General features: G+C 41.7%; 1 protein-coding gene across 8 annotated transcripts in view; it reads right to left on the bottom strand.

The window, feature by feature from the left end:
* The window catches only part of LOC6550736 (Ca(2+)/calmodulin-responsive adenylate cyclase), a 31,304-nt gene extending 12,535 nt beyond the window's left edge, over positions 1-18,769 (bottom strand). For 5 of the 8 annotated variants that reach the window (XM_026981498.1, XM_015155813.2, XM_015155814.2 and 2 more), the window contains exons 1-3: positions 18,339-18,769; positions 17,387-17,540; positions 36-315 (exon numbers count right to left, since the gene is read on the bottom strand). In XM_026981498.1, the coding sequence (XP_026837299.1) occupies positions 36-236 (201 nt within the window). In that variant the 5' untranslated portion in view covers positions 237-315; positions 17,387-17,540; positions 18,339-18,769. The remainder of the gene's footprint in view (positions 1-35; positions 316-17,386; positions 17,541-18,338) is intronic. The other 3 variants (XM_026981497.1, XM_001978123.3, XM_015155812.2) reach the window with 3 other exon arrangements.
* Positions 18,770-19,879: the final 1,110 nt, after the last annotated feature.

Here is a 19,879-nt window from a genome sequence, read left to right as displayed (position 1 = left end):
TAATCAATGCCATATAAGGATGCTCAGCTACTTACGTGAAAGGTGGCCGCGTTGTTGAAGGTCAGCGACAGGGCCGCCATCACGCCGCAGAGCACGAAGACCAGGGCCACCACGCCCAGCACCGAGAACCGCTGCAGCTTGAGCGTGTACCGCTGGTAGAGGCATTCCAGCTCATCGTTCTCGAAGCGCAGCGTGTTCAGCGGGCGGCCGCGCGTCGCCTTCACGGCATGGTCCATGCGGCGCCGCCGCAGCTGCCGCTGCCGAGCGGCTCCTTCCGACGCCTGCCAAAGGGATTGGGGCCGCCAAGATCAGGGGCTGCAAGTGGATTTGATATTGCATTTAATACATTTTTTATAATATTTTAAATATATAGTATATAGTAGTTTCCCACAACGGGAAAACCCAAAGGGACACATTACTTGCGCATTATGTTCCACAAGCAGTATAGTATAGATACACTGAGAAAACATGTACATAACTTAGGCGAGGAACAATGCAAATCATACATTTAGCCTATGCTATGTTCCTTTGAAGATATAGATACATAACATTATTAATAGAGTGTTGGATTTAACAAACAAATCCAAATGCAGAAGGCGCCCCTCATTTCCCGCAGTGTAAGCGGGAGCAGGTCACCTTGAAATCCGCCTGGCGTTGCATGTCAGTGGGCCGGCTTTGGGGAAAATGGAAAATGGAAAATGGAGAACGGAGAATGGCAAATGGGAAATGGGAAATGGGAAATAGGAAATGGGTGCTCGTGCACACAACCAATGGAGGGGAAAATGTCCAACAGCATATCCACGTCGAGAGCCCGCTCCCCCCCCCTGGCCAAATCGTTTAAAATAACATTTCCCAAGTTCGCTGAAAATATCCGCTAAAAATAAGCAAGCCGAAGCTGGCGTGAAATCAATCAATGTTCAGCACAAATTTCCCACAAGCCCACGCACTTGAAAATATTATGAGATGGGTGGCAAGTACTGCTGACAACGGTCTTTCAGTGGCAGATTAATTGCGATTTGTATGCGGCAATCCGTTGAATTCATTAAAATATTATGCACAAATTCATTTTGCAAATAAAATCCGTAATTAGCCGGCTTTAACGAGTGCAGCGTGGAATATTTGGCCGCTGGCCGCTGGCCGCCATTGGATCGATGTCTATATTCGGCCATGCCCGAGACGCTAAATCAATTAGGCATGAAAACATTTTTAGGCATCCATCGGTGGAGCAGATGTGTGCAACTCAGAGATGTGGCAAGCGCAACCTTTTTGCTGGAACACACACGGCGAAGGCGTCGCCAGTGTCCCAAACTCAAGGTCATTACTCACAAGCCACCAAAAGCCAAATGGAGCCTTTTCCGACCCTGACGAATCCTAGCTGAATGGGATGACACTGGTTATATCAAGATACTTGCTGTACTTGTATCTGGCAACTTCAGTTTGAGCCATTTTTTAGGCATCCACCTATCCTTTGGCGAACTTGGCGCGCATTTAATGCCAACGAACTGTGCAAATTATGCCGAAGTTGGTAACCTGCCCAGTTGGGCAAGCATCGTCCAGATCCAGCAGCAGATCTTGTAGAGCCTCGTGTTTGAACAGTTGGCTCCATGGAAGCCCCAACAATTAGACGTCAACATGGATGTTTCTTTTGTTTGTGCGGTGGCAGTTTGTCAGTCAGCCAGTCAGTCAGGCGGTCAGTCATTCAGTCATTCAGGCGGTCAGTCATTCAGCCATTCAGCCATTCAGTCAGTTGGCTTGGCTTATTCGTTGATTCCCTGTCAATTTGTTTGCTCGCGCCGCTTGTTTGTTTGCTTATGTGGGTTGTTTGAATCATTTTTGATGTGCGCATTTCGAATTTGCATTTTCGCAGCGACATTAATATAATGAAACGTGAATATTTTCAATTTCTTGGCGTCCACATTACTCGTCCCCAACTTAATGTCTTCAAAACCACCAGGTTGTATTTATTTTTTTTTTTTTTTCTATGTGCTTCTCTGTGTGGGCTTGTCCAAAATTCTATTTGCGGCACGCCAAGTTTTCAAGCGAATTTTTCTGAGTTATGCAAGTGTAAATGCGAGTGCTTCACACTGCAAGTTCATCGGATCAGAGCCACAAAACTACCAAACAGTGAGAAAACACTAAAAAATAAAAACAACACAAAAAATGAATAACAAAAATTATAGGCCAAAAACACAACGCAACGGAAAAATTGCTGTCATTATAAATTCACGTCAAGTGGGCATTTCGTGCGTATTTTGGAAATTGTATTTATGTGTCCTACATAAATTTCGACGAGCTGTTTTTGCTACTAGTTGAGATGCTATATTCCACAGACAGGGCTAAAAATTAATTTAATCAAATAGAATGTTATGATTGGGAAACGTATCGACTTGACACGCGCTGCTCCTACTTGGCATCCCATTCATTTAGCCAATATTATGTACTAGCCCCTCGTGAAGCGAAAACATGACAATTTCGTGTGTTTTCCCTCTTGTTTTCCATTGACAGGCAACCATCGCGGAGATCAGAGTCCAAAGGGGTTGCTTGCCAAGAGTACACTGCGCAAAAAAGGGCCTACATTGAGGGTTGCGGTGCGTGATGGATCAGCGAATATAATGCATCGCAAGTGATTTTCTGCTGCGCTTTCTCGATTGATTTTCTAGCCCCAGCAATTGACAGCAATTAGGTTTGCAACACTTTCATGGGCTCCGCCATTAATCGTCTTCATCGGCGTCATTCTCGCCATATAATCAATCAAAACTCAATTTTCATTTTCCCTTTCCCCGTCTGGCGCCCGCACAGCGAATTAGGGCACAACCCGATAGATAGAAAGATAGATATGTATATGGATAGATGATAGATAGATAGAAAGATAGAGGAGCCGCTGCAAAAGTAGCAGCAGCATCAGCCAAATGACGCAAACAGAAACATTTAGCAAAAAAGGAAATCGTAGAAATGTACTTGGCCATATTAAACGGTTTTTATGGCCCACTAAACTGATTGGATTTTCGGATTCATTTATGGTTCCCAAAGGAAAACTCCAGGAACTGCAATAAATTAAGAGTGTGGAAGTATTCAAAGGCTAAGAATACTACAGGTGTATTGCCAAAAGTTAATGGGTAAAATGCAGTGAATTTATATGTAAGGCTGCTTTGTCTATAAAATATTGCAAAATATTTGTTGTATATTTTAAAGGATTACATTTCGGAAGAAATATGCTGCAAAAACCCATCTATCATCTTTGCACAAACAACCCGACAATTCCCACTCATCCGCCATGTGGCACATAAATACATTTTTCCACACGCCGTGTGCTGCCAAACGGAAGCGAAATTTGTACTAGACCAAGTTTTCTACTAAAACACTTTTGATAGACAACAAAGTTGTGTCCCTTTGACTATCCAAAAACTAATTATATTTGTGTATGTTGTTCGGCAAGCCCAATTTGCCCCTTTTAGGCCCGGCAAGTGGCAAGACAAAATCAATTAGTGGATACGGTGCACAATTCGCCGTCCACTTTACCAAATAATTTATAACAGTGGTGAGCAAAACAAAAGGTTATCAAAAATCTAAAAAGTATCATTTATTGGCTACCTTGATTCAAATCGTCTGTAGCAGATAAGAAGTTAGAAAAACTTGCACTTCAAGCCAGAATCTCGAATATATTTCGAATATTTTGTGGACTAGTGTTATCTGCATCTAAAATTCCTCGCTGCGGCCCAACACATATTTCGTTTATTTCTTCATATTGGCCATTTAAGTAGGCCATCATGTTTGGGCTTTTGCAACAAAATCAGTTTAGCTGACCCTCCAAAATTGTCGTAAATTGAATGGAGACCCCGGGACATGAAGGATAGACTTTTTTGGGGGTGAAACTTGGCGCCACACGAAATTCATTGTCTCGCCAAGGAACTCGTATATGTGAGGCACTGCCTCCCATTCCAAAAACCAAATCCCGCCCCCAAAGGCCATAAAACTTGGTGGCCATTTGTTGGGCTTTAGTGCTTTTATTAGCAAGTGCGCGAAATTCGATTTCGATGGCGACTAAGGGGCACTTTTTAGTTAATTAGTTTTGTTTAGCACATATGAGGCACGTTTTAATGCCTTTGTGCTCTCCGTGGACAAAAGCGAGCCAGTGCACACACCTCAATACGATAAGAATTGAAAACGCATTACACTTTGCACTCAGATAATGGGCAAGGCAAATAGATGCATATAAAGTACACATGTTGCACCTCCACACCGCGGAGTTCAACAAAGCAACCTGGCTTGGTCTTTATTGGCCATTGCTGCCGAACTACCATCTTGACTTTAGATTCAACAACAGGTACAGTGGGGCTCTCGTAAGAGCAACGTATTTTAGTCGAAATACTGCAAGTGGGTTGAGTGGAAATGGGCAGCTGCCTATCCGAAAACGTATCTTTTCATCATCATCTTCTTTGTCGAATAACCTATTTGAGATGTTTTGAATGCGGTTTCCCATTGTGCTGCTTTACTGTACTGGAAGTTGGAAGAAGTTTATGAGGTGGGAGTAATGTTATCTAGGTAGGTGCTCTGTTGACTCGACGCCTCTATTTACACGTTCCCTGGATATTTCAATGCAGTGCAATGCACTGCCAGATGATTCAATACCACATTTATTCCGTATTCCTCACGCGGTTTCTGCATTCGGAAAGATAAAGGGCCTAAACATTTGAGTTAAGGAAAGTTTCAAGTTTGTAATTTTGATTTCTTATGGAATAGTTAGAAGTAAAATAAAAAACTTATAAATCTTTCACCTTTATAGCTTTGAATCCGCTATTCTTGAGTGTTCCTGCATGTTTTAACTAACAATTAGTTTTCAGTGTCGCTTGATTACCGCGTGCCGATATGGAGCAAATTAAATTTGTATTTGAGGGATTTTCAGCGAATTCCTTGGTTCGCCGTGCTTTTTACTGCATTTTTGCGCCTAATTAAACGCAAAAAACACAAGGCGCGAGATACCAAGAAACGCATTGAGCATATGTAAAAACCTCTAGCCTAGGAATCCAATCGCTTTCCGATTTTGCGAACGTGGCTTCGCATCCGCAATGAATGAATGAATGACGGCAGGATGGACTGGTTGGAATGGATGAGGTGGATGTGGAGGTTCAAGTGGTGGCACACAGCCCGGCAAGGGCACGATGCAAATTACCCGAAAGGCCATCGCACAGAATAAAATCAATAAAAAGCGTTTATTTTTAACCGCTAGATGATTGAGCGCCCTGAACGATCTGGAGCTCCAAGCGGGTTAATCGCGCGTAATGCATCCCTTCCGAATCCGAAACCGTGTTCAAATGGGAATTTGTGGGTACACATACTCGTAAATAGACAGAATCAAGGATTTTCTGCAGCCTTCAGATAAGAGAACATTGTACGCTGATCAAATATTTGGCATCCAAGCTGAATAATAAATGAATATTGGCTAGGTACACTAGCAATTTATATGCTAACCTCGGAAAATGGGGTTCATAAAGGTTATGTGATCCCGTTGTGTAATTAAAAGTTATATACATATATTTATATTGACCACTTTCATAAACAAACGCTTAGAGTGCAAGATACATTTGTATCTCAATGAAAATCAGTAGGAATATTTAATGTATGCAATAATTGGGAAAAACCATTGAGAAATACGGAAAAATTCTTGAAATATTCGAGCCAATCCCATTTATTCAAAGATCATTTTTTATGATCATATAGCGAACATCTGCGCGTTTCTGCTCCATCGCATCTCTGTTGAAGTCAGCATGCACAATTGAGCGTCCTAAATTGCAACCGGAAGTTGCATGATCCGAGTGATCATTGCAACCACAGAGAGGCACATCTGTGGAAAGCTTTTGATATGATATAGGCTGATAATCGCCCCTTTTCTGGACCCGCTCAACTAATGGCTAAACGATTATCGGAACGACGTTTGCACAAATAACTATAATTTTTGTAATCCCGTCAAGATGCAGGTGTAGCTCGCTGTGACGCAATGTTCGCGATCAAAACGCAAACTTATTATTTGTAATCTATGCTATTAGCTGTAAGTTATTTCGTAAGATCAAAACCTTGGCCACTTAGACCCCGAATATGCGCCTGTATACAACTATCTTATGCATGGCACGCAAAGAAATATGGGGAAAAAGCAGAAACCGAATCCGAATTCCACATTTACCCGATCCCCAGACATCCAAGATACTTGAAGTGACGTTGGGTCAACGGGCGAGCATTATGAATATTAAATATTTGCTATTTTAAGTGAAAACAAACCGAATGACAACATGCAATAGGGGGTTAAATTCAATGGAATTTATTCATAGCATTCGAAATTGGATAGGAAAATGAAGTCGAGATATCCAAGTGATGTGGAAAATTTTGGTCAAAGCTAATTTAACTACTTCGTGAAGGTTCAGTTTCTCCTCTTGACGTTTTCGCTAATTAGAAACATGACAGCACAATCACTTTAAAATCTAGTTGTTTATTTCCTTCTTGACCTAGTCAAAGCTCCTAAGTTATTGTTAGAAAGACGGGCATTGTAAAGAAAACTTGAGATGCAGCAGTCTTATTAGCAGGAAATTCTTTCAAAACTTATAGGTATAAGTTCATTTTTGATCTGCGCAGGAATCTCTAGTTTTAATAGATCCCGTGATCTAAAACAAACAGAACACACGGGCGGTAGTGTTTAGATTAACTTGACTGCTAATGTCGATTATGAGTGATAAGTGTTTACAAAAATCCCATTACTTTAGCGCTTCATTTTTGATTTCCATGTGTTCATCGAAACAGTCGTTAATTAAGTTCAATAATTTGCTGAGTTTGTGAGGCCGGAAAATGATTTCGCAGCGCAAAACAGTACACTTTCTAATTTAGATTGTGCAAAAGTATTTTCAGATAATGCTTTAATACACATTGCTTGTCAAATGATTATTATGTATTGGGCTTGCTTTAAATTGATAATGCAAAATCCCACCATGGAAACTGAAAGAGTTTTCAGCATAATCGACATCTGCCAAATCATTTTCAAAAGCATCTCCCCTCCATCAGCGATTTCCTAATGTCTCTGGTCATTTTGTCGGAACATCTCACTTAAAGTGTTGACTTTTAAATGGCAGCCAGCAAAAGCTAACCGAAACAGCAAACTGAAAGGAAAATAAACGAAACGCCAGCAGCGCAAGAAATAATATTTCCCGATTGTCATTGACTTTGTCCTTAGAATACTTAAAACAAAAAGGCCGCGACAAATGAAAACTCAACGTCAGGACCGTGAAATTAAAACGACAAAAAGATATAAAGCCAACGTTTGCCTTTTTATCCTGCCAAAGACAAGCGGAAGGAGGCGATGAAAAAGATGATTCGTCAGCACTTGACATTTTGACTGCTTCCATCTGGTCTTCAAAATCGAAGAGGAAGACCGGATACTGGACATCATGAACAGCGTCATCATTATTACTATCAGCATCCAGGAGCCATCCTGAGCTGGCCAGTCGGTGGGGATAAACAGTATCATTCTAAAGCGCACCAGGAGATACAAAAGGCATGGACGGCAAACTTCTGGGTTGTTGAACCAAATGTGCCAAATGAATTGCAGGTGTCTTGAGTGCAGCGACCCACGCACACAGGAAACAGGTGCCGGCGCAGCAGCAAAGTGTCCTTTCCTACCGGCCACCAGCACACACACAGCCACCCAGGCGACAGGACACACATGCGCCTCCTTGTCCTCGTCACCTGGGAAAACCCAGCAAAGCCAGAAAAGTACACACTCGCACACACACTCAAGCCATTATGCGCTCGCGGTGCTGATGACCCTTTGGCGGCCTGCCAACAACAGCAGTGGTGCAGTAGTAGTAGTAGTGGTGACAACAAACCGCTTGAAGGACCTGCTCTGAAGGACCTGCCAAGTCCTTCCAGGATGTGGGTATGAGTCCAATGTCCTTTTTAGACCAATGTTGCTTACGACATTTATTGTGACTGCAGACCACTCGAATTAAATGACTTGGATAATAGCATACGGGGTATGGGCGTCATCGATAGCCAGACATCGCAATCGGTTCTATCGAAAGTTGTTTATCGTCTACGATAAATACTATGTACTGCTGTAAAAGCTAATGTCAACTTCTTTTATATGGCAAATAAAATTTACTTCGAATTGAAATGACTTGGATGATAATCAATAGTCGAAAATATGGATACTTATGAGAATTAAAATAAACTTGGAATATGAAATAGTAGTTAAAAAAGTTTCGAAACTAAGCCGAATCCGGTTTGCTAGGTTGCAAGTGCTTTCTGCACCCAAGTCCAATGCATAATTGAGGAAACAGCTATCACAAGAAATAATATAATTCATAAATCAGAAATCCGTTGCAGCATTTGGCACGCAATTTCCACTTGACCTTGACGTGCCATCCAGAGCTTTGCTTCCTTTTCGGTAGGCAGTTGACTTGCCCATCTACGCAAAACTCTTTATCTGTCTACATATTTCCCATGACATCACTACCCAAATCGCGAATCGATAAAAGGTCTTCTGCTCTTTCAGGCCGTAAACAAAACAGCAAGGGGTAGACACAAGACATCAATGATAAGCGGAGATGATAATAAGTCAAGCACCAGATTCCCTAAAAATCTAACAAACTTGCCATACTTTGTGTATTATAAAGGTATATTATGGCAGCACTTCGTTCAAATTTTTTTAGATTTTACAGTGATGCAGTACATAATGATAAAGTAATACTTCCTGTACTGTTTAGCATAGATATGTAGGATGGCAGGGAAGTTCAAGGGTGGTGGCAATACAATTATTATTTTGATCACAGCTGTATATTCACGGTCGCACTTCAGTATAGCGCTTCCCATATTAGCTTATCTATCTCACCGTCTTATCAAACCGCCACTGCGACCGTAGCGAAAGTTTCCTGACCCTCCGCAAAGAAAGACGTAAGATCGGTCAAAAGTGTTTCGACCCTATAGATACCATGCAACAGAAAATCAAACCAGTTTTGCCAGACACGGGAAAATGTATAGTGTTTTTAGATTTCAAGATTTATTTATACAATAAATCTTTATTTGAATACTTATAGCTTTTTCACCAGTCACATATGCCCTTCAGCATTGAAACTAGGTATTAACTTATTGTATACCCAGTTGCTCTGGCCACTTGAAATTTGTTTTCATTTTATCAGCGCAACTCGAGAGCTGATTAACCCCTGTCCACACTCTTTTTTCCCTTTTCGTCAACCACCGATTTGAAGTCGATTCCACTGCACTGATATTTGTTTGTCTGTTTGCAATGCCATTTGGAAATCTATTTATATTTCCCCCTCCCGCTGTGGAGAATTTAGATTTCCAGAAAGTCCCAATAGGCTGGGGTCAACTGAGACTTTTGCAGTTCTACCACTGCAGGTTGGCCTGCCTTTTAAATTCACAGGAAGGGGCATTATAATTTTAGCCGCAGTTCCTGTTTTCCGACAGGTCAAATGCCAGCTCTGGAGTTCACTGACACATATTGGAATCGATCGGGAATTGCACTGTGGATTAGATGCATCTCTCAGTTGAACTACGAAGGAACCTTTAATGAATCGCCCTTTCCATCAATAAACCTAACTATTTTCTAGGCCACAAAGTATATGTGTTCCACTCATTGTAAAATATCATATTGGAAATGGTATTTTTACGAACAACACTTGCACTTTTGGCCACCACACTCGACTGGGTTCAGCAAATTGAACTGCTCATTGTGAATCGAATGGGAAAGAGTCGCGTCTGTTTCGCTTTCATCTTTTCTTTTTGTATACTAGTATAATTTGTTGTGCCACCAACATATGTGAAACATCTGACATTTTGCCTTGTCACGCGAATATTGAGCAATGCAAAAACAATAAGCTATGAAAATACTCGGCACTACAAGCTTACCGAAAACAGCTAAAAATAGTACTTCCCCTGGCAGACCCTTTGGTTCTTTGGAGAACTATTATATCTTGCCCGTTTGAATCACTGGCGATTTATTTTGCTTTTCGCTTTTTATATTTTTCTTGGAACGTGCTTGAGTACTTAACGAAATCGGGTATCGGAATCTAATTGGCATTTTTTAATTAACCACTTTGTATGTGTGTCAAAATGGAAGTGTCATTGTCTGTAGATGAGATTTTCAAATTTTATTTATTTTTTGTACCATTTTATAACTGCAATAAATTGTCAAGTGCTCAGCGTTCTTAATTGTTTGCCATAAGCGGATTGGAAAATGTCGTTAAACGTCGTCTGAAACTGGTCAGTAAATTATCATAGATGTCTGGGATCGTTATTGCATAATTTCCTCAAAGTGAAAAGTGCTTTTCATTTCATTTGGACTGGGGTTTTAGCTGTCAATGCTATGTTAATTAATTTCGCTGAGCAAACCAAGGCAATCCAATAAACTTGACCCAAAGTGTCGAGCAAACAGGCCTGAGAATTCGCTGACATGTTCGAGTGGTGCTGCTGGAATCAATGGGCAATGGCCAATGGAGCATCTGAAGAGACTCGAAGTGGCAGGCGCCAACTTCATAAAGCGAATTGCGTGATAATTGTTTGGTCAGCCAGCAGCCTGAATTGGCCAACAAGTTTATATTGAAATGCGGCTTGCGGATGGATACAGTTTCACTTCATTCTGGAGTAGCTAATTGTGACCATTAGCAAGTTGAACACTGGCTGTCAAGAGGGCTTTGCTTCGCATTGTTTCGGAACGACTATAATATTCAAAAACACATGTTAGTACTTAGCTTTTTCTTGCTTAGCTGTTGCACAAACAGTTTTCAACGTTTCCCAGATTTGCAGGCTAGTGTAATTCGAGTGCGTCCAAGAGGCGTATACGTATTGGCCATTTGGCCCCCTCAAGCGCCCCTGCGAATCCCAGCGGCCTGTCAATCCACTCTCTCTCCAGCGTTGACTCGCTCATGCATGATTGATGGCATTGATTGATCGGCGATCGATCGGTGTGCTGGCCACATTGGGGCGGGGACTTAAGACACAAGCAATCATCTGGCCGACTGATCATTGTCATGTCGATCAAATCGGCAATTAGATAAACAGTCGAAGCAATGAATGAATTCAGCCCATCCAATGCTCAACGATCAAGTTATGACTTTGTTATGAAATTGAATTGCAAAGTGCCTAAATTAAAATGTTCAAGATGATTCGAGGGTAGTGCATAGTGAATTGCTATTGCTCTAACTGAAAATGATTACTATATTCAATTAATAACTCATTCTAATGCTCTCTACATCCTTTTCTTTTTATAAGTAAACGCTTTCAAAACAGCCTCTATAAACGTTGCAACAGCACTTCCTAAGAGTTCCTAATCCGGTATTTCCATTCAATCTAGATTGCATTTTTAATGAAAACTATAATTCCAGCATCTCGTCACAGGGCATTGCCAATTTGATCTGTCTTCACCTGTCAGTCCGTCAAGTGTTTTTCAATTCGCAGCTCGTTTAGAGGCTCAAACGTTACAAATTTGCTGCGCGTGCGCAAGTGTCTTGTTTTCTCTCTGATCTTTTCAGTTCACTCGACTGCGATCGAGTGCTGAAAATCGCAATCGAAATCAAAATCAAAATGAAAATCAAAATCAAACTCAAAACTTAATCAATGCGCGCGCTTTTGGTGTAAGTGGCTTGGCTTTGGAGCCAGACTTCATACAGAAGGCAGGTTTTTCAGTCTCACTTTTGATTTCGACTCCGAGCAGCTGCCGCTCAGATAGTTTTGCACAGTTGCAGTTGAAGTTGCAGTTGTCCGGCTGGCGGCACGTTTTTGTCAGGGTTGCCAGCGTGAGTTCATTTTAATTGCCAGCACATTCCGCTGTCCACACACAGATACTCACTACTCACTACTCACTTCTCACTACTCACTACTCACTTCTTTCTTCTCACTACTCACTACTCCCTACTGACTACTCACTACTCACTACTCACTGCAGACTACTCACTATTCATTCGAGCCAATAGACTTCGGATACAGCCACCGCTATCTAAGGAGCTTTGTAGTGAGCGGGGATTGAATTGCTGGCCAGCACTTAAGCCTGATTGATTTACCCCCAACACACAGGCAGCAACTTCACAACTTCACAGATCTGTAGCCAAAGTGGTCTGAAACAGCTGGTCAAAAGTTCATCAAACTTAGAACGGCAACAGGAAACATGTGTGAAAAACACACTGATTGAATGCCCTAAAATTCAATACTATATTTTGCGGTCAACGATCGAATTTTATATTGCATACATTGCACAATTGGCATGGACTCCTTGCCTACAGGGTATTCAAATGGTTTCCAGCTCCTCAAGAGTTGCAGATACTTAGGCTTCAATTTATCTGTGATGTCCATAATTGATTCGCAGTGCAGATCTCTCTCACAATTTCAGTTTGGTTAATTTTCAAATGGCGAGCAGGGGGTTTTCACTATGTTTTTGCTGGCTCTGTCACATTTGGCGGCGAACAAATTAATTTTTGCGCCTACATGCACTAATTGACTCGCATATGGGTGTCAGTCTGATCTGCGACGGCGTTTAGTAATCCCAAAGAAAAACGAGCGGGGGCAGCAAAAACAAAACTGTTCGCACAGATGGGAAAGTTACAAATTGTTATACTCTTACACGGGGTATATATATTTCAACAGAAGCTTGCAATCATGGGCATTTTCTTACCACCAAAATTCTATAATCGAATCGAATAACACAATCGAATATAATCGATTCAAAAAGCATTCTTTTTTTACATACAAAGACCTAATATTTATTATTATTTACCGCGTTTTTTGTAACAGCCCAAATATTTATTTAAAGCCAATTGGGGTCGAGCTGATTATCGGTTTGGAAAGCACTTTCTTCATGCTCAAGTGTGATGAAAAGTAGTGCACATGCCTACTAGTCGTATACTTGATATCAATGTCTGCTCATCTTGCGCTGCCCACACAAAGCGAACAAAGACGCTGCTTGACCTACAAATGGATAAATAGATAGGAAAAGCCAACACCCTTACACCTGGTTGAATGCCACATGGGGCAGCGTGGAGGTGGCACGGATAGTGGCATTAGAGAACATGAAACATGGAACCGAAGCGGATCAAGTGCACACGTGAGAACATTCACACATGGACACTGGCACGCAGCAAATGCAAAATGGTTAATTAGAAATCAATTGAAACGTATATGTGCTCGTAATTGGCCAACGCCTGCAAAACAGCCAACTGCCAACTGCAACGGAGCGCTGCCGCCAACTGCGACCCAAATACGCCACCAATTGGATGTGGCATGCAAACTGCGACGAGAACCAGTTTGGACTGTGCCCCACCGCGCCCCCAGCCCCTCTCAAAACTCTATCCACTGCTGCAGTCCAACTTCAGCAGTGTCTTTTCTCTATCTCATCGAACCGAATCTCAGATAAGATCCATAGTTGCACTTGCCACCTTTTCTCAGCTTGACTCCTAGCGCGCTTCGTCACTACGTGGACCGTAGTCAGTGATGTACTTCTAATGTATCGCTTCTTAGCATACACTTCTGACTTTGGAGACTCCAAATTTCTAGAAATATCTGCTCGAGAACTCAATAAAATCAATCCTCAAAAGCTGTTCGCTCGACGAGTTGAGTAATGGGCACTTGTGTATGATATGAATGAAGTGCATAGAGGTTGTCGAAGTCAAGTACTGTCGCCGTAATAATATTACTTAACTTATTTTCAATTTATTATTTAACCAGAAACAACGACGTTGCCTTGGCAATGAATTTTGACCTGCACGTATTCCGCTGCTCAAATTCGCATTAGTTATTTAGCTGGAACCACTATCTTCCGAACAATTGCTGCACAGGATATATGAAATGTAAAAAATACCATAGTAATCTTCAAAAACCATTCAAGCATGCAATATGTTCAAACGAAATTAAAGGAAGAAACGCAGTTTCTTCTCTACCTGGCGGGCTTAGAAAACTTGTTTGCCGGGCGAAATTGTAGGAAGTGGATTCTTTTGTAATTCCTCGGTCGGTTTCAATGGCACGACTGCCCCATCAGCCGCCCACTTGCACTTTTCAGAGGCGATTTCCAAAGACAGTTTGTTGTCAGGCAATTTAGCTCACTTCGCCGAAGGTTAGAGGCAACTGACTCTTTCGGCACCTCTTCGCCTTATCGCCGCCAGCCGCCAGCCGCCAGCCGCAGGTCTCTATTTTGTTTCCCCCATTCTGCTTTATTTTCGTATTTCAGTTTATTTATTTATTTCTGCGGGTCTGAGGTTGAGGTTGCACTCTCGGTGTCGCGTCAATGCACAATTTGCATGCATGTCACGTTCCCTGCAACGATGACGGCTTCGTCACCTGGCCCAACGCACAGTCACCCCGTCAAGAGCAACAAGAATTTGTACATTTCAGGCAGGAATAGTCCGAAAAGCGTACCCTATTAACGTGGCTAAGCCGATGCGGTAATACCCTAGGCGAGCTGTTACTACCATTACGGAATAACTTGTAGTTTCAATTGAATACAAGCTGGGCAACACACTTTCAATCAAAGACTATACATGTTGCTACCAAGTAGAAATTGCATTGGATAAATAATTGGCCGAAAAATGCCGAATTCGTTGTTACTTCGCTTGCTTTAAGTACTCTATTTGCACAAGTCGTGAGCAAAATATTGAACCTTTGAAAACAAAAATTGAAAACGAAAATGTGCGAGTCAATTAAAAATCTTTGGCCATGTTTTTGTCTGCCTGTGTTCCAAAGTTAATTGAATTCACGACTGGCGCCATGATTTACGATTTGTATGAGGAATGCCATAATGGAAAATCGAATTGGAAAATTTTCCTACATTTTCGAAGCACTTTGATTGGTGCTTTGCGATGTGATTAATTATAATTGTTACTTTTGTACAATATTTTAAGAACATCCAACTGAACTAGGACAGATTCAAATAATTGAAAGGGAGAAAAATAATTGAACTTGTTTCTGTCACAGGTAAATACTTCATTCACAAATATCTTTTGAAACACAAATCCTTTGAAAACACAGCATTTTAGAACTCCATTGCTTTCGTTCCCATTTTTTCAAGTGAGGCTGGTCAGGCTATTCTGCGAAGTTGAACAACGCGGCTTTTATAAACTGGCAGTGCGTACGGAACAATGGGAACTTTTGCATCTGCGAGATTCTGTGGTCACAGTCACAGTTCATTGAACCATTAGAACACACTTTGCCCTGCCGCAAAGATGCTGAAGATGCTGTGGAAGATGGAGAAGTGGCTGCCGATGGATGATACGGATGGAGCCCATGTGCCTGTGGATGCTGCACAGGGAAAATATATCTACGGCGAGTTGCAAGTAACACAAAAACATGTTTCTCATTTATCGAGAATATGTTTATTAATTATAACACAACAAAGTATCTTTTATGTCTACATAAAACAGCTGTTTAGCGACGCATTTGTCAATAATTTTAAGATGCTGACTTGGGCAAAAAATGTTCGCTAGTCGACGCTTAAATACCCTTGCGCATTTAAAGAAAACAAGTTAATAAGTCACCAAGCACCATATTAGTTTAAAAATAAGCTGATACGATATATTTAACTTTAAGAAACAAAAACGGCCACCAATGTTGTTTTTTGTTTTAGGCGTCTGGTTGTTGTTTAACCAATTAAACTTAGCTTCCGCCTACGTTCATTGTTATTTGTATTTGTATTTGCTTTGCTGATTATTGAGCCCATTTTCTTTCCGTGTGCCCATGTTAATGCTGTAGGTGCTTCGTGGGTTCAGGCAAACACTTTGGAGCGTGTCAACAGTGGCACTACCAAGTCAGAGAAGCGAAGCTTCTTCATTGGATGCAGGGGAGGTGGTTATGGGGATGATGATGCTGATGCTGATGTTCATAAACTCCCAGTGTGGAGAATTGTGAATGTTGTCCAACCACTATGTTGCATAAGAAACTGCAGATCGTACAAATATCGTAGCTACGATACGGTCCATATTACATTTAATTAAATTAAAAATTCTGAAGATTTCCCGACAACATTTATCTGAATTAAAAATAAATCTGGTTTTTATATTACCATAAATAACGAAAGATTTTTGATACCATGAAGGCAGTTTCTTTTTTGCAATTTTGGCATATCAAAAAGTGCTAGCAATTTTGGAAATTGTCCTTTAATATTTCTTTTGTGTTTGTGTGGCCCGCAAAACGATAATCTGTGGGTGTTGATGGGCCATAAGACGCACATGCTTGGACCCCCAGCAAGCCACTTGACCCATATCCTTGAACTCCAAATGAAAACGAGCATCCAGTGACCTTTTTGTGGGTGCGCATTAGATGAAGTATTTATAAAAAATAAGAACTTGTGGCGCAGAGACCAGCAAAACTGCATGTGAAGAGGCTACATTGTTCGTGTAACTATGGTTTTTAGCGACCAATTCGAAGGCCAAGACGGCCAATGCACCGAGTGCTATTACCAACAAATGCGATGTGGCCTAGACGCAGGCACACATCAAAGCGAAATTCTCTGGAGAAACGCATCTGGGGTAGGGGCATTCTTCCCCAGGGGGAGCATCGCCATGTAGCCATGGAGACCATTTCAAAAATAGCAAAATCAAACGAATCCCGTGATTTTACGGAGGCTTGTCGCATGTCTCACTGCCGAGAACATAAATATGTACAACAAAAATATGAAAAGTCGGCGGGGCGAAAAGAAACACATGTGTCAGCTGCACCACACACCATTTAAAACTATAGTATTAAAGGCAATTTGTTAAAAGGGGTGGTAATTATTTATACACATCGCCCTAATGATTCAGGCAATAAATAGGCTTAATAATTCGAGATCCCTAATGAAAACCTATGAATAGAAGTCATTAAACTGGCTTAGCAGCTCTAATTATCTTGTCTACTCATTAGTTGATCAAATACGAAGTCAAGTAGTTCTTATTAAAAGTTATTATTATATGATCGTCATAAAAATGATTGGCCATAAATTAATATTGTTACTTTTTAACTATTGAACTACGCTAAACGGGAACCTTGTAAAATAAATCTGTAGATAACAATTTAAAGATAATAATTGTCAATGTAGTTTAACAACTTTATGAAACACTTATTTGAATTCTAAATTGATTCCCACTCAGAATTTTAGATACCTAGTTTTGTTTTCTATTTTTGTTTAGATGAGGAATTCATGCTTTTATCTTATTTTTCCCCTTTCTATTCCATAAAATGTGTATATCTGTAATATATAATTTTTACCATACTTATATTCTAATTTAAGTTTAATAATATTCAATAAGCCATTCGAACAACCTTCTCCCGATTTCATTTGTATCTTATTCATAAGAATGTAGCTCAGTATTCAGTATAAATGTACCTTATTATCTCGAACTGAATTCCGTCAAAGGAAAACACTTACCCAAAAAGCAACAACGATTGTGTTGCAAGTGGACTTCTGCTGCAGCTTCTTCTTCTTCGACTTTTTTGGCTCCTTGTTCTGTATCTCTTCTTGTTGTTTTTATTATTATTGTTTTTGTTATTGTTGTTGTTGTACGTTCAAGATGCATAGATGGCTGAGCGGAGAGTAAGTGGGTGTGAATGAGATAGCGACAGGGAGCAAGTGAGAGGGCAAGCGAGTTGTAATTGAATGTTTGGCTCTTAATTAAAACAAGAATTGTGGCAGCCACGCTTTAAGGCGGGGGCGTGGCAAGCCCGGTTGCGCTCCCGTTCTCGCTCTCTCTCCTTCTCTCTCTCTTCGTTCCTCCTTTTCGTCGCTCTCTCTTCGCGTGCCCTTTTTGATTATCTAATCCTTGGGGCAGGTGACATTTTGCAACTTTTGGGGAAGCGGAAGTTGTTGCCGTTTTCTTGTGTTGCCGCCGCTGCCAATACCGTTATCGATTTTTTGCGGCACCTTGTTGTTGTTCTGGTTCCTGTTGTTCCTGTTACCGCTGTTCGCTGCTGCCGCCGTGAGCCGAAAAAAAGGCGTGTGTAGCAAAGAGACAGAGGAACGTGGAGAAGAGAGGCAAAGCCAGTGGCAAAGCGCATCCATGGATAGCTCACACACGATGGAGGCAAGAGGAGGCGAGTGGGGGAGAGTGGAAAACGGGGAGAGGGAGAGAGAGCCGAAAAGGCCAAAGCGAAACGAGTTAAGACGCAAGACAATGCAGATAAAGGCGGCAGCAACAACAACAGCAGCAACAAACACGACCAAGAACGGCAACAACAACCACAACAGCAGAAGGCATCGCGGCGCGCTCCTCTTCTTGCTCTCCTTCTTTATCATCTGCTGGCCATGCATTCGTGTTTTCTTCGGTGTTTTTTGTTTTTCTTGTTTCTTTTTTTTTTTTTTGGGCGAAAACTTGAATCTTTACCAGCTGCGTTTGGAGTTTTCCTGCCACTTCTTAAATGCGCGCGCGCATTTCCCACGACAAAAAGAAAACAAACGACCAGCGCGAGACACTGTAACACTTTACTACGAAAAAAAAAATGACAAATGCCAGAGGAACACAGCAGCACCGAAAAAAAAATAAGAACAACAATTAAGAGTGCCGCGTTATTTAACCGCTTTTCCACACACCTCACGACGCGATTTCTTCGGATTGTTTGGCTTGGTTTGTTTGGCCGTTCGGTTTGCTCGGCTCGCTTCCGTTCGGTCTGTTCTCAGCAAAGCGTTGCAGCCAAACTAAAGCGTCCGTCGGCGGGTCGAAGCGAACCACTGCGAACCGAGTCGAGGCGAAGCTGCACGAGGACGCACGATGGCGCACGAAGTGCGCAGCGAAAGCACTATCGTAGAGATGGGGCCGCCAGTGCCTGCGATAGTCTATCGATATACCGAACAAGTGTGGGAAATCAGCTGGTGCCATTTTATATCCTGCTAACAGCGTTAGTTGAAGTATATACCAATTGGATAGTTACCGCTAAAGCGCACAACAAACGTTATCGTTTCCGATTCACGCGATATTATTAGTATAGTTAATAGTAACTCTTGCTCTTTTTAATCGGCGCGCCGCGAAAGCACTATCGTAGAGATGAGATGCAGGTGCTTGTGATAGTCCATCGATATGTCGAATATATCAGCTGGTCGTTTGGGTTTTGCGTATGGAAATGAGTATTTTATTGGGTCGGAAATACTTTTTTAAATGTTTATTATTATAAAGCGACGAATCCGTACATGCAGTACTAGTACCATAACATTGCAATTAAACATATAAATAATATAACCAAACTTCTCACTTATCGTGGGAAGACTAACAACAGAGTCTCAAACGTCGAGGGGGTCTTTAAAGCTGTCCAATTGTTTTGGCAAAGCCCTTTCTTTTAAGCCTTCTTAGAGGCCTGGCAGGGAGTAGGCGTCTTGCTAGCATGCTGTGGTGTCTTTTAAGCCTATCACTGTATCTGCTTGTGTGCCTTGAGATCTGTTCTTCCACTGTATGCAGATTAAGGTCCCGATGAAGGGTTGAGCTACGTACATAGTATGGGCAGTTGGTGATGGCACGCATTGCACGATTTTGCAAGACCTCAATGCGTTTATAGTTCGATTTTGCAGCAATACCCCAGATCTGCACTCCATATAGCCAGATCGGGGCTATACAGTGGGCGTATACTGCCCTTTTGGCTCTAAGTGTCATGGTGCTTCTTCTGTTGATCAACCATCGCAGTTGTTGCATTCTCTGACCGCATCTCCGTGCCGCAGCTTTTAAGTGTGGGCCAAAGGTCAACCGTTTGTCAAGGGTGATCCCAAGGTATTTAGCCTGCAGAGGTTGTTCTAGGGTTACGCCATCAAATTGTATGGGTGGTGTGCGCCTAATGAGAGTCTTCAAGGTGAAACAAGGATTGATGGTCTTATGTGGATTTACCTTTAAGTTCCATCTTTTGCACCATGCAGCCAAAGTATTGAGATACTCTTGGAGGC

This window comes from Drosophila erecta, unplaced genomic scaffold, assembly GCF_003286155.1.
Source record: "Drosophila erecta strain 14021-0224.00,06,07 unplaced genomic scaffold, DereRS2 tig00000126-arrow-pilon, whole genome shotgun sequence".
Lineage (NCBI taxonomy): Eukaryota > Metazoa > Arthropoda > Insecta > Diptera > Drosophilidae > Drosophila > Drosophila erecta.
Note: the sequence above shows the minus strand (reverse complement) of the source record. Positions and strands in the feature narration are given on the sequence as shown.